This window comes from Giraffa tippelskirchi, chromosome 1, assembly GCF_054371585.1.
Source record: "Giraffa tippelskirchi isolate mGirTip1 chromosome 1, T2T-mGirTip1v1.2.pri, whole genome shotgun sequence".
Lineage (NCBI taxonomy): Eukaryota > Metazoa > Chordata > Mammalia > Artiodactyla > Giraffidae > Giraffa > Giraffa tippelskirchi.
In genome coordinates, this window is record NC_137275.1 from 122,585,030 (window position 1) to 122,599,807 (window position 14,778).

At 36.4% G+C, this 14,778-nt stretch overlaps 1 protein-coding gene across 39 annotated transcripts in view; it reads right to left on the bottom strand.

Moving 5' to 3' along the window:
- The window catches only part of NEK1 (NIMA related kinase 1), a 123,939-nt gene that overhangs the window by 103,081 nt on the left and 6,080 nt on the right, over positions 1-14,778 (bottom strand). For all 39 annotated transcript variants that reach the window (XR_014055133.1, XR_014055139.1, XR_014055137.1 and 36 more), the window contains exons 4-9: positions 6,950-7,047; positions 6,017-6,100; positions 5,833-5,900; positions 5,626-5,712; positions 3,645-3,699; positions 1,206-1,406 (exon numbers count right to left, since the gene is read on the bottom strand). Coding sequence is in view for 22 of the 39 variants with exons in the window: in XM_081495136.1 (XP_081351262.1) it covers positions 1,206-1,406; positions 3,645-3,699; positions 5,626-5,712; positions 5,833-5,900; positions 6,017-6,100; positions 6,950-7,047 (593 nt within the window). In the remaining 17 variants the exon portion in view is untranslated. The remainder of the gene's footprint in view (positions 1-1,205; positions 1,407-3,644; positions 3,700-5,625; positions 5,713-5,832; positions 5,901-6,016; positions 6,101-6,949; positions 7,048-14,778) is intronic.

Below are 14,778 nucleotides of genomic sequence, written 5' to 3' on the forward strand. Positions count from 1 at the left end.
AAGAGGAAGAGAGACCTGGAAATGGATGAGGTGATGGGTGCACAGCACTATGAATGCATTTAATTGTACACTCAAAACTGGTGACATTAATAAATTTTACCTTGTATCTATTTTACCACGATAAAAAAAACCAAACTGGAAAACAAAACAACAGAAACTGAAGAGACAGAGGAATAACTTTGTGATATTTTGACTTATATTAAATACATACTTGGTCAGCACTCAGTTCCTGGAACACAGCTCCTAAAATTCTTGAAATTTCCTCAGGGGGAAGCAAGGAAAGGTGCCTTTTGTTGTTCAAAACAAACCCTTTTGAGACAAACCTAAATTTGTTAATGAGGTGACCTTTGGAAAGCACCTAAGGATGGAAGCTGGTTGCCAGGGAAACCAACTCCTTGATTAGAGGGTTAAAAGTTCAGTGCCACTGCCCTCCCCTAAATAGGAGAGGAAAGGGGCTGGAACCAATCACTAAGGACCAAAGATTTATTGATCATGCCTACTAATGAAGACTCCATAAAAAACCAGGGAAAAGGTTCAGAGAGCGTCTGAATTGGCAAACATTCAAGGTGGGACCCCAGTTCCTGCACTTAGGATGCCTCCAGACCTCATCATATGTACCTTTTTTCCTGGCTGTTCACCTGTATCCTTTACTACATGCTTTATAATAGACTGGTGAATGGAAGTAAATTTCTCCAAGTCCTGTGAGCTGCTCCAGCAAGCACATCAATGGAACCAGAGGCAGGGGTCGTGGGAACCTGACACATAAACCCGATGGTCAGAAGCACAGGTGACAACTTGCCACTTACAAATGGCTTCTGAAGTGGGGGTAGTCCTGTGGGAGAGACTGAGCCCTTGAACTGTAGGATCCAATGCCATCTCCGGGTACACAGGGTCAGGACTGAACTGAATTCTGCCTGATGTATAAAAACTGCTATACACATGGTGATGAGAAGTGTCAGAAGTTAAGCAGTAAGTGTTAAGAGGAAACAGAGAAGGAATGCAAATGCACAATTGGAAAGCAAACAGGAAGGGGAAGAGTAGCAGGAAAACAGAAAGAAAAGTGACTCCAGCACAGGTGGGAAAGGCACACATCCCCCAGGGCTGCAAAGAGCTCTCCTCCAAACAGAAGAGGCCATGCCCCAGTCAAGCTCCACAGTCCTCCTGCTCAATTTAACTACAAAATTAAAAAAAAAAACCAAACATACCTGAGGGGAGAGAAACTTTTCAATGCGTTTGGCTATAAAACCTTTCTCCAATATGGAGTTGACTGATGGTCTATCCCTAGGATTTCTTTTAAATAACTGAGAGAGTAAACTGCGGAGATCGTAAGAATAATGCAAAGACACGGGTGGAAAAGATCCAGATATTATCTTCAGTACCAGATTTTTCATATTGCCAGCTTCAAACTAAAATCCAGAAAATAAATGAAACATATGAAACATAAGTTTAAAATGTATCAACAATGAGAAATACAGTTTTTCCTATCAACAAACAACAGAACTGCAACCCTCTTTCCAATATTTTAATCAGCACATGCTCTCCAGAGCAAGATTCACTTGGTTATTTACAAACACATTTAAAAGAAAATACCAGTTCTCATGAAATGGTATAACCAGCTATAAGATTAACTTTTACATATTCAAAAAACTGAAAGATGGAATACAGGTACTAATCAGAGTAAAGGGTTTATAAAAGATAACAATAACCAAGATGGTAAAACAAGCAAACTTGGTGGTCTTCATTTAAGATCTGCCTTCCTGTGCCCCTGCTGTAGCAACTAGAATAGGAAATTAACTAGAGAACTAAAAGTCTTTGGGGAAAATGTAATAAATAAAGGTATCAATTAATTTCCTTTTATACATTGCTCATTATTATTATTTTTAAATGTGTGATGCTCCCAAAAGCCATATGGAGTCAGCAACGTGGCAAGTATTCCAAAGGGGACTATAATAAACCTTATCAATGGAAACATATTTTAGGATTAAACACAATATAAACTCTAACTGAAGTGGGGAAAAAAAAAGAGGTGGGCAGTTTAAAATCTAAAAAGACGATTTCATTTTGAAAGTAAAATTAAGCTTTTGAGATCTCAGTTAAAATGGTATAAACAGTTGTACACTTATGTTAATATATACAATTAAGAACACAAAACATAGTATGAAGTAGGCAATGGTAATTATACAAAGTATAAAGAGTTCTCTTAAATGTTGAGTTCTCCTAGCACATAAAATATGATATTGTTTATTAAGATGTGAGTACAATTCAATCGTCTAAAATGTGTATGTGCCTAAAAGGAATCCTAAATGCAGAAACAGGTTAGGTTATTACTCTATTCCTTCACTACAGTGAAATTTTGCTTATCTCTCAAATGATAAGCTCTTCATAAAATAAAGATTAATGACTTACTGAGCTTCATGTGTCCACGTAAGGGTAAATAACTCCAAAATACAGAAGCAATGGTGACAGAACAATGCAAATGAAAAGAATTTTTAAAAATAGGTAGGTTTAGGGAATTCCCTGATGGTCCAGTAGTTATGACTCTGTGTTCACTGCCATGGGCCAGCGTTCAATTCCCTGGTCAGAAACTAAGATCCCATAGTGGCAGGGTGCGGCCAAAAAAAATAACAAATAAATAAATAAAAATATATAGATTTAGACCTAAATCATTGTATGTCACAGAAAAACTGACCAATTTCTTAAAATGCAGATCTGATATCCACCAGGTCATATCACTTTGGCAGTCTATGCTCTTTTCCTTAAGAAAAATAAAATCTTAAGGTAACACAATGGAAGACAATGCAACCATGAAAAACAGCAAAAAAAAAAAAAAAACATACTCAAATAACATCAGGCAATAAAAGTGCTTATACAACACAACAAAACTTATGAGGGAAAAAAAGACAAAAATGGAACTCATTTTATAAATTATTCTAGAAGAAAGTCTAGAAAGAAACAATTTACAAGCAGACATTACTGACTAGAACAATCACTTCTGATATTTATTCACTTTCTTATGGTTTTATTTATTCCCTTAAGTTTTCTGTAATAAAAATATATTACTGTTTAATCAATAGAGGAAGCATTTTTAAAAAGCAAGATTTTAATATGGAAAGTGATTAAAACTGAACCTACTTAGAACAAGAACTTTCCCTTTTTGGTAAATTATGTGCCACCTAAAAAGTGAAAATTTTAAAATACTCTGAATTAAAAGACTATATGCGTTGGTAAAATCACCTCTCCATAAATATGCTGAAAACTGTTCTAAGTCAAATAATTTGGATGTTTTGAGAAAAATTGCTTAAATGAAACTAATAGTCTGTTAAGCCAAAATATCAAATTCATTATGCAAGTTTAACACTTAAAAGATAGCAAATTTGTCTTTAGAAATAATTTTCTAGAATGAAGTAAGATATATGTATTATAACAACATATATAACATGCATATGTGATATATGCATATATGTTAAGGGAAAATCGATTTATATTTACACCTCAGAAAATACTGAGAAATTTACCAATCAACAAAGAAGAGTAATTTCTAGTACAAGAGGGTCATCTAAAAGATGGCAAATGATTTTTTTTAAACAAATATTATAGGTACTATTTGACATAATTTGTAAAATATTTCACAAACTTCTACTTACTGCATGTTTAAGTGTGCACATCTCATAAAGGACACACCCCAGAGCCCAAATATCACTAGAAAACAGAAAAACAAGAGATCTTCTCCAAGAATCAGAAATTACTTTAAAAGATTTTTCACTTTAAGAAGACAAAGCAGCTTGAAAATATTTTGCAAAAATACGGGTTCCATAAAACGTATTCTTTCAAACTTAAAATTTCAACCATAACTAAATGATGAAAGCAGTTATCCCAGATTAGAAAAATAAGTTGCCTAAATAATTACTTTAAGTGTCATTAACAAAACAATATTTAGATTGCTTAGATTGTAAATTTCAGTTATTTCAGTTTTATTTTGCAAAAAATCAAAATGTTTTATTTAATCATTTGCAAAATACAATTTCTTAAATATTATAAAGTAAGATACTGCTTTAATAAGAAAATATTAATTTACTAAAAGTAAATCTGAAACAAATCTGCGACAACCAACTAAAAAATGTTAAAGAGTAAATACATTAATTTATTTTCTAATTTCAAGACTTACACTATCATCTTTATCCACAGTCTCTTCTTCTCTTTTATCTTAAATAAACAGATATTTTTATAACTAAAAGACTAGTTCTATTTTTAAGAGTAAAAAGAACCCTCACAATTCAGAACTACAAGTCGAAAAAAGCAAAAACCACTGCTCTTGGAAGTTTAATGTATTGGAAAAGAATAAAGCCCATTATTGAAATTCTAAAGTTATCTACCCAATCTCTCACAAAAATCTACAAAGTCAAAATTATAACCCCAAAATCTGTTTAATTTTAAGATTCCACTAAGAAAAAAAAGTAAATGTAAAAAGCCTTTAGTAACTTCAACATGTTATAAACTAGAAGCTATAAATAAAAACATTAATGATCTTATTACTAAAATTCTTCAAGAAACATCTGAGAAAATATGAATTTCCAAGTATAATTAATGATGTTTATCCACTACAGCATTAAAGCATTTTTTCATAAAATCAATTTTATATAAAATTCTCCAAGGGATGATTAAATCCATTTCAAATTTAAAGACTAATATTTTCACAACTGAATCACCCAAAAGACACTGAAACAGCATTAACACGTAAAATTACTTTAGCTCAAAGAAAATACTACTCTCCTTTAGAATATCCACTAATAAAACACTCCATGGACTTGACTGATCATCGTAACTGATTTAAATATATTGCTCAGATGATGCTCTCATCCCTTCTGCTCAAGTCTAAAACACAATTTCCCTATGCTCAAAAGAAAAGGGGGGCCGGGTGGATAGCAATCCTGAATACATGCAGTATTGCCAGCCACCACTTCCTTTTAGCTCGTAGGGTGTTTTCAAAACTAAGGTCAACGTTTCTGGGTTGAGATTTTTAAATGAGTGTGTGTGAGAGAAAAGAAAAGGTATCTGGAATTCAGTGGCAGAATTCCTCTTCCCGACACACACTATTCAATCTGTTAGCCATACTACGACTCAGTGATTAGGAATTTGGACTTGGGAGTCAGATGCCTGGGACTATGAAGTCACTTCACCTCTCTCTGCATTTGTTTTCCTTCTAAGGAAAGGAGGAATGACAAATACCTACAACTCACAAGGCTATTGTGAAGATAAAAAGAGTTAATATATACAGTGCAGTTAAAACAGTATCTGGCATATAGCAAGTGTTCAATAAATATCAATTATTGTAATTCAATAGGAAGTGACTACTATGAAGAGAAAGACAAAGAAAGCACTGCTTCCCATTACAACTTAGATAAGAAAGTAATTCTTTCTATAGTTCCTTCAGCAAGAGAATGAAATAGCTTCTTTACAATTCCCCTCATTATATATTAAAGAAGTGTATATACATATGAATACGTACATATGTGAACATATGTCCATTACTGATTTTAGAATAATATTCTGAAAGTTAATATAGCATAACAAAGAAAGATTTAAAGAAAATATTATACAACATGAAATAAGTATCATTTTAAATACCTTTTATTATTATAAGGTTTGTTTTCACAGATTTCAGGTGACAAGTAGTATGGGGTCCCTATGCAAGTTCGAGCCAGCTCTACAGTACTAGAACAAAAAGAGAATTATTGGAGAAACTTAAGATACTTAAAGATATTATAAATTATCACAAGTATACCACCATGGATTAAAACTTCACTGAAGACATTGTATCAATCCAAAATTTACCTATTAAGAACTCTAGCAATTCCAAAATCTCCAAGTTGTATTGTTCCATCTCTGGTTAAAAATATGTTCTGTAAAAGAGATGGAAAAAACCCAGAAATACTGTTATAGTCCAGTCTTTGCCCAAGACAATGCCGACCCAATGTCTGAATCTACTTAGAAGTTAGTAGTGACAGAATAAACGTACCTGTGATTTTATGTCTCGATGAAGAATTTTTCTATCATGTACATGTTTTAGGGCCAAACATATCTGTACAAACCAGTCCAAAATCTAGGGGGGATAAATCAGATCATTTCTTTAAAAATTTATATTTTCCATTAGTCTTTCCTTGTTCATTAAAAGAACTCAGGAATATCTGGGGAAGAGAGGATCTAAATCCTTAAAAAAAAAGTTATAATTTTTAATTTCATTATACTTAATGTCATTTACATTAGGTAGATATTCAGATCAACAGTCACATTCATGCAGTACACACAATACATTTAAATGTAAGAACTGCTCCTAAAGCATCTTTTATAAATCAGAATATAGAAAGAAATTTTCAGAGAAGAGTGAAAACTAGAAATACTTTATATTTTAGGGTAGTATTATGGTGAGTGACTTTTCTTTGTTGTTAAATATACCACTTTTCTACAAAGGTAAAAATCACGAGAGGGAAAAAAATCAGGCTGGACTACTGTAAGACACCTCTGATTTCTTTCTCGCCCTACATTCATCACATATAAATACACACTCTGCAGCTGGCCATTTGAAAGCATAAAAGCTGAATTTCTACCTCACTTCTAACACCGAAAAAAAAAAAAAATCCAAGTACATGGCATTTTTAAAAATGAAAAAATTAAAGTATAAAGCGAGGAAGAAAACAGGCTGATTTTCTATAATATCTTTGACTGACACAGGACTCTCAAAACATGATACCAAACCCACAAGTCACAAGAAAAGTTGCCAACATAAATTATAAAACATCTCATGAGAGCAGAAATGTGACTGCAATGCTGGAGTATGTGGCCAACACTCAGCACTGTAGTTATAAAGAAACACATGCATAAAAAATAAGCTTTGAATGACTTCTCAACAACATTCATGGATTAAGACTCAATCACCTATATGCTAACTCACCTGGTCCTCTTGAAACAAAATGCCCTTCTGAGCATTTATTCTTTTGAACAGATCCCCTCCTTCACAGTAATCCATCACTATGTAGAGAGAGCCATTTTCTACAAAATATAAACATTACATTCCTTTTTAAAAATGTTTATTAAAAGTACAGGTACATTAAAGGTACCTAAAGGTTAACTGAACCACAGTTCAGTTCAGTGTTGGAGAAGACTCTTGAGAGTCCCTTGGACTACAAGGAGATCAAACCAGTCTATCCTAAAGGAAATCAGTCCTGAATATTCATTGGAAAGACTGATGCTGAAGTTGAAACTCCAATACTTTGGCCACCTGATGTGAAGAACTAACTCAATGGAAAAGACCCTGATGCTGGGAAAGATTGAAGGCAGGAGGAGAAGGGGACGAGAGAGGATGAGATGGTTGGATGGCATCACCGACTCAATGGACATGAGTCTGAGTAAGCTCTGCGAGTTGGTAAAGGACAGAGAAGCCTGGCATGCTGCAGTCCATGGAGTCGCAAAGAGTAGGACACGACTGAGCAACTGAACTGAAAGGTTTAATAGAAAACAGCAATTAATTAAATGCATTCCATTAAACTAAAAACAGAGACACAGAAGAAATGCGAAAGGCAAGGTATGTAAACTGGTTGTATAGACCGTGTGATAACGGGTTAACAGGCAACTCCATCATTAATGATTTTTCTACCAAGAATACACCATTCCAGTGGAGAGCAGTGTACACACTGACATAAACATATCTGGAATATGGACGAAATGCAGACAGATATATATGATTTCACTTAATAGATATAACTTCTTAAATATCATCTAAAAAAACAGATTTTTCCACACATTTGTCAGAAATAGGTAATCTTGGTTTCCTGTTGATCATTACTTTTCACCTTTGTTTCATGCACTTAATTAAATGTCAAATAAACACAATAACAGATGCTGTGACTCAAATGAAAGACAGTCTCTACGCCCAGGGAACTCTCTTTTTCTACAATCTGTGAACAAACATAAAGATGGGGGACTTCCCTAATCACCTTTATGCTTCAATCTATAGAAAAAAAGACATCCATGACCCTTCCAGGGGTAGACAAGACAAGAAGGACACTTCTCATCCTTCTCCTCGCCTTTATTCTTCCACAGGAATAGGACTACACAATCTTTTCCCCAGCAGGAGGAGTGGCCAGGGTCACTTGTCACAGCTCAAGAGCAGCCCTCTTGGAGCTCACTTACATATGCTTAACATTGCTTAGAGTATGTGTGGAAGGAAACTCAAGACAGTAGTAACAGTGGGTACCACCAAGAGGAAGAAACAGGTAACTCAAAGAGAAGTAGAAGGCAGGCTTTTTACTGTTATGTAACCTTTGAATTCTGTACCATATGCATGTATCAAAAATTAAAACTAGTACAAGATTAAAAAAAAAAGATGTGTGTGTGACCGACACAGACAGACACCAAGACAGAGACACGTTAAACAGGACCTGAGAAAGGAATGGAGAAGCAATCCTGAAGTAAAATACCTGAGTTCTGTAATATTTTCTGTTGCTTAAATATTTACTATTTATTCTGGGATAAATACTAGTTAAACGTAAGGTTAACAGAGAAGTCTTTTCTCCATGAGGGAAATACTAGTCTGTTTTGTACTCCATCATTCATGCATCTGGGTACCAACTATTAATATGTGGCAGGTACTTTACGTGAGATGCCAGGGATACAGAAATATAAAACACAACCCCTGTCACCAAGGGACTCACACAGCATTGAAGAGACACCCTCCAAAAAACCCCCCCAAAGAATGAACACCTAGAAACTGCCTGAAACTGAGGCAAAACGACTGTAAGCCAAGTGACAAAGCCTTGATGCCTATTAGAAAACAACCAGGAGTTTACAAGAGAACAGGAAGCTTGACCCCTCAGTGAGCACACCTGCGGGAAGGCTAACCTCAAAATTCTGATACTTTCCTCCCTTCATTGCCCCCTACTTGAGAAGCTGAACATTATCCCAGATCCCCTAACTCCCAGTCTTCCCTAGTACTGAAGTAGTCAGTGATCCCATTTTGCCCATCGTGATCTAAGAGGAAATCTGAACAAGTGCTTGTGAGAAAGCCCTGGCTTGACTGGTCCCAGGAACAGACACAGGAGCAGAGCGGCTGGTGCTGCCCTCGGTCCGTTTCTTCAGCATCTTCTGGATGCAGGTGCCGCCTGGAGCAGCAAAGTGTCATCTCAGGACAAGGTGACAGCCTTAGGCTTAAAAATGTGTGTATTAAGGATGCCAGAGTAGAAATCAGACAGTCTAACCTGCCATATATGCTTTATATGCAGGACCGCCCATCTGTTAGATTTCCTGTTAGGTGAGATCATTAAATATCTTTCTCACTTAACTCAATACTGGCCAGATTTTCTAATATTACCCGCAGCGAAAAGCAATCCAAATTTAGCCTCAAAGAAAAGGGTTCTTTAAGGAAATAGAGAAGTTAGATTTTGATAGTACCGATGGGGAACAAGTTGAATGCCAACACACAGCTCCATATATGAGGCTTTTTCATTAAAGATATAGTATAAAAAGCAAAGACTATAGGAAAACAAAGACAAAAATATGAAACCAATTAGAAGATGACAGCTGCAGACAACTAAAGATAGATAGCAATACATGAATCACAGAGTAAACAAACATGTATAAAAGATACCCAAATATACAGTGACACAAGACTTTCTCAATGATAGCATCAATTTTTTAAATTTATAAATGTTAGGAATACAGACAAAAAGTATTTATCATATTTAATATTAAAATTTAATCATAAATTTATACACCTGGAAATACTTTTTTTGGTTCACTCTCCAATTTTACAAAAAATTTTATTCAAAATTTTCACATTTCTCATCAATATCAATGTCTTTATTGATTCACCTATGTTTTCCCAATATACATGATCTTCTTTAACTTTTAACTGAAAGAGAGCACTTTTAAAATCTGTTTATGTTGTCAGTGGAATTTTTTCAGTGTCCTAATCCTCATATGCAAAATACTGGGACTTCAAAAATTCATCCTAAAGAGCTCATATGCATTACTGTTTCAACATAATCATACTGCCATTTAAGTGATTTTAAAAGACTTATAACAGTATCTGGTATCTGCAATTATGACATCAATATTAAATTCCTTTGATGTCTCTTTTAAAAACTGATTCTGCCTGAGGTCCTCTATAAGCACTCAAAATTAACTCAGTTTAGTCTTCTTCCCCAAAAACATTTTGCTATGTAACATTCTTTAAAAAACTTGAGAGCACATTCTGTAACATGAGAGACTTTACAAGAAAGAATTCATTTGTAATCTAACAAATTTTGGAATATCCTTCCTCATTTTAAGGTGTAAACAGATTTTTTTAAAAATAGTGCGATGAAAACTTTCCTGAAACAAAGGAAAACCAGAATCTGCAAGCAGGAAAGTGTTCAAAATGTTCCAAGAGAAAATGAATCAGAAGTATTAATACTGAGTCATATTCTGCTGAATTTAATTCTGAAGTAAGAATTCTTTGAGAATCAAGAAAAGATAAAGCAAATTATCTTCAAGAAGAAGAGAATCTTTATGCTGAAGTCAAATTTTTCTACAGAAACATTCAGTACCAGAAGACATAATGTGCTTGTAAGGAGAAAAGTATCACCAAAGATACCTATCATGTATAAGAATATCAGTTAGACACTCTAAGAAATGCAAATAGTAACTGCATTGAGGGAATACATCATCCATAAGCTCATCATGAAAAAAAACTGATGAAATCCCGACAAGTAGGAGATAAATTCAAATATCTCTGAAAAGGGGTAACTAAGGTATAAAAGAATTAACAGTAAGAATTGACTCTGACTGGAAGAGGTCAGTCTTTGTTCCAATCCCAAAGAAAGGCAATGCCAAAGAATGCTCAAACTACCGCACAATTGCACTCATCTCACATGCTAGTAAAGTAATGCTCAAAATTCTCCAAGCCTGGCTTCAGCAATACGTGAACCGTGAACTTCCAGATGTTCAAGCTGGTTTTAGAAAAGGCAAAAGAACCAGAGATCAAATTGCCAATATCCGCTGGATCATCGAAAAAGCAAGAGAGTTCCAGAAAAACATCTATTTCTGCTTTATTGACTATGCCAAAGCCTTTGACTCTGTGGATCACAATAAACTGTGGAAAATTCTGAAAGAGATAGGAATACCAGACCATCTGACCTGTCTCTTGAGAAACCTGTATGCAGGTCAGGAAGCAACAGTCAGAACTGGACATGGAACAACAGACTGGTTCCAAATAGGAAAAGGAGTACGTCAAGGCTGTATATTGTCACCCTGCTTATTTAACTTATATGCAGAGTACATCATGAGAAACGCTGGGCTGGAAGAAACACAAGCTGGAATCAAGATTGCCGGGAGAAATATCAATAACCTCAGATATGCGGATGACACCACCCTTATGGCAGAAAGTGAAGAAGAACTAAAGAGCCTCTTGATGAAGGTGAAAGAGGAGAGTGAAAAAGTTGGTTTAAAGCTCAATGTTCAGAAAACTAAGATCATGGCATCTGGTCCCATCACTCCGTGGGAAATAGATGGGGAAACAGTGGAAACAGTGTCAGACTTTACTTTTTTGGGCTCCAGAATCACTGCTGATGGTGACTGCAGCCATGAAATTAAAAGACGCTTACTCCTTGGAAGGAAGGTTATGGCCAACCTAGATAGCATGTTTAAAAGCAGAGACATTACTTTGCCAACAAAAGTCCGTCTAGTCAAGACTATGGTTTTTCCAGTGGTCACGTATGGATGTGAGAGTTGGACGGTGAAGAAAGCTGAGCGCCGCAGAATTGATGCTTTTGAACTGTGGTGTTGGAGAAGACTCTTGAGAGTTTCTTGGACTGCAAGGAGATCCAATCAATCCATCCTAAAAGAGATCAATCCTGGGTGTTCATTGGAAGGTCTGATGTTGAAGCTGAAGCTCCAATACTTTGGCCACCTCATGCGAAGGGTTGACTCATTGGAAAAGACCCTAATGCTGGGTAGGATTGGGGGCAGGAGGAGAAGGGGACGACAGAGGATGAGATGGTTGGATGGCATCACCGACTCGATGAACATGGGTTTGGGTGGACTCCGGGAGTTGGTGATGGACAGAGAGGCCTGGCGTGCTGCAATTCATGGGGTCGCAGAGAGTCGGACACGACTGAGCGACTGAACTGAACTGAAACATAGAATCAAGGCCAAAACACTCAAAGAATTAAAATTTCAGAACAAAAGATTGTTAGAGATTATTATGATTTTATCTCAAAACGCTCAAACTACCACACAATTGCACTCATCTCACAGGCTAGTAAAGTAAAGCTCAAAATTCTCCAAGGCAGGCTTCAACAATATGTGAACCGTGAACTTCCACACATTCAAGCTGGATTTAGAAAAGGCAGAGAAATCAGAGACCAAATTGTCAACATCCTCTGGATCATCGAAAAAGCAGAGAGTTCCAGAAAAATATCTACTTCTGGTTTATTGACTATGCCAAAGCCTTTGACTGTGTGGATCACCACAAACTGTGGAAAATTCTTAAAAGAGATGAGAATACCAGACCACCTGACCTACCTCCTGAGAATTGTGCAGGTCAAGAAGCAACAGTTAGAACTGGACATGGAACAACAGATTGGTTCCAAATCAGGAAAGGAGTACATCAAGGCTGTATACTGTCACCCTGCTTATTTAACTTATATGCAGAGTACATCATGAGAAATGCTGGGCTGGATGAAGCACAAGCTGGAATCAAGATTGCCAGGAGGGACTTCCCTGGTGGTCCAGTGGTTAAGACTCCATGCTTCCAGAGCAGGGGGCATGGGGTTGATCCCTGTCAGGGAAAGTTCTGCATGCCATGTGGTGTGGCAAAAAAAAAAAGATTGCCGGGAGAAATATCAATAACTTCAGATATGCAGATGACACCACCCTTACGGCAGAAAGCGAAGAACTAAAGAGCCTCTTGATAAAAGTGAAAGAGGAGAGTGAAAAGTTGGCTTAAAACTCAACATAAAGAAAACTAAGATCTTGGCATCTGGTCCCATCACTTCATGGCAAATAAATGGAGAAAGAGTAGAAACAGTGACAGATTTTATTTTTTTGGGCTCCAAAATCACTGCAGATGGTGACTGCAGCCATGAAATTAAAAGACCTTTGCTCCTTGAAAGAAAAGTTATGAACAACCTAGACAGCATATTAAAAAGCAGAGACATTACTTTGCCAACAAAGGCCCGCTAGTCAAACCTATGGTTTTTCCAGTAGTCATGTATGGATGTGAGAGTTGGATGTGAGAGTTGGACCATAAAGAAAGCTGAGCGCCAAAGAATTGATGCTTTTGAACTGTGGTGTTGGAGAAGACTCTTGAGAGTCCCTTGGACTGCAAGGAGATCCAACCAGTACATCCTAAACGAAATCAGTTCTGAATATTCATTGGAAGGACTGATTTTGAAGCTGAAACTCCAATACTGTGGCCATCTGATTCGAAGAACTGACTCATTTGAAAAGACCCTGATGCTGGGAAAGATTGAAGGCGGGAGAAGGGGATGACAGAGGATGAGATGGTTGGATGGCATCAATGACTCAATGAGTCTGAGTAAACTCCGGGAGTTGGTGATGGACAGGGAGGCCTGGCGTGCTGCAGTCCATGGGGTAGCAAAGAGTCGGACACAACTGAGCGACTGAACTGAAGTGATGATTTTTACTCTGTTAAGATGAACGAAAATCAGTGAGGAAGACCTCCAAAGACAGTAATTTCCTCACCTTTCATGAGAGACATTCAAAACAACATCAGAATTCCACTTTTTTAAACAACTTGCTCAGTTTTTAAAATTGAGAGATTTAAAATGTTCACTTTTTTTTTTTAGCATTTTAGAGAAAAATGAAAAATTTGTGTTTCATAGCTCCCACAAGGTCTATAAGAAACTAAAGAGGTTCATGATAAAATGAGAAGATGGTTCAGATGAGGCAGAAAAAAGGAACTGTGACCAAATGAATAGACTCACCAGATAAAGTTACATCTTATAAATTTGACAATGAACATATAAGCCAAGGTTGGAGATTCTGTGAGACACAGGAACTCTCACTCCTTGTAGTCTACCAATTCCACTCCTAAAACACAGCCACAGGACAGACACCTAGACAAGAATGTCCAGTATAATACTGCCTGTGACAGTAAAACTCTAAACACAACGTAAGTATTCATAACAGAAAGTGGGCTAAACAAATTGTGATAGAGCCATAAAGTGCACACAATTAGAAACGCTGCAGTGTTACAAGAAAGTTGTAAAGAATGGGCACAACAATATACAGTGACATGGAAAGATGCCCATTGTCAGGATACATTTAATAGGAGGCTTCCTGTGTGCTGTTTTCAGTCTTGCATGAATTCTATGTTCCTTAACAGCACCTCAATACAGGTGCCAGAGAGCTGGCAAGCCGGCTTTTGGGGATAATAGAAATTCATGTATCTCATTCATATGGAAATTCCATATGGTGAACAGCAGCCATTTACAAGTCTCCTCCTTTCTGATATGTAAAGTAACTGTTACAACCCCCTCTCTAGAGAATAATTCTAACCTCTGGCTTTCTAGATGACTTGTTAGACTTTTGATCCCTATCTCTGCTAAAAAGGGCTATATGGTAAGAGAGTATATATATGCCCACAATATGTTGAATAAATGCCTTTGTTCCACCAGAGCAATGGTGACCGTGTCTTTCCTCATTTTCCTCATTCTCTCTCTCTCTCTCTCATTCTCTCCCTCTCTCCCTCTCTCCGTTTCAGGCTGTTTTCACGGAGCACAG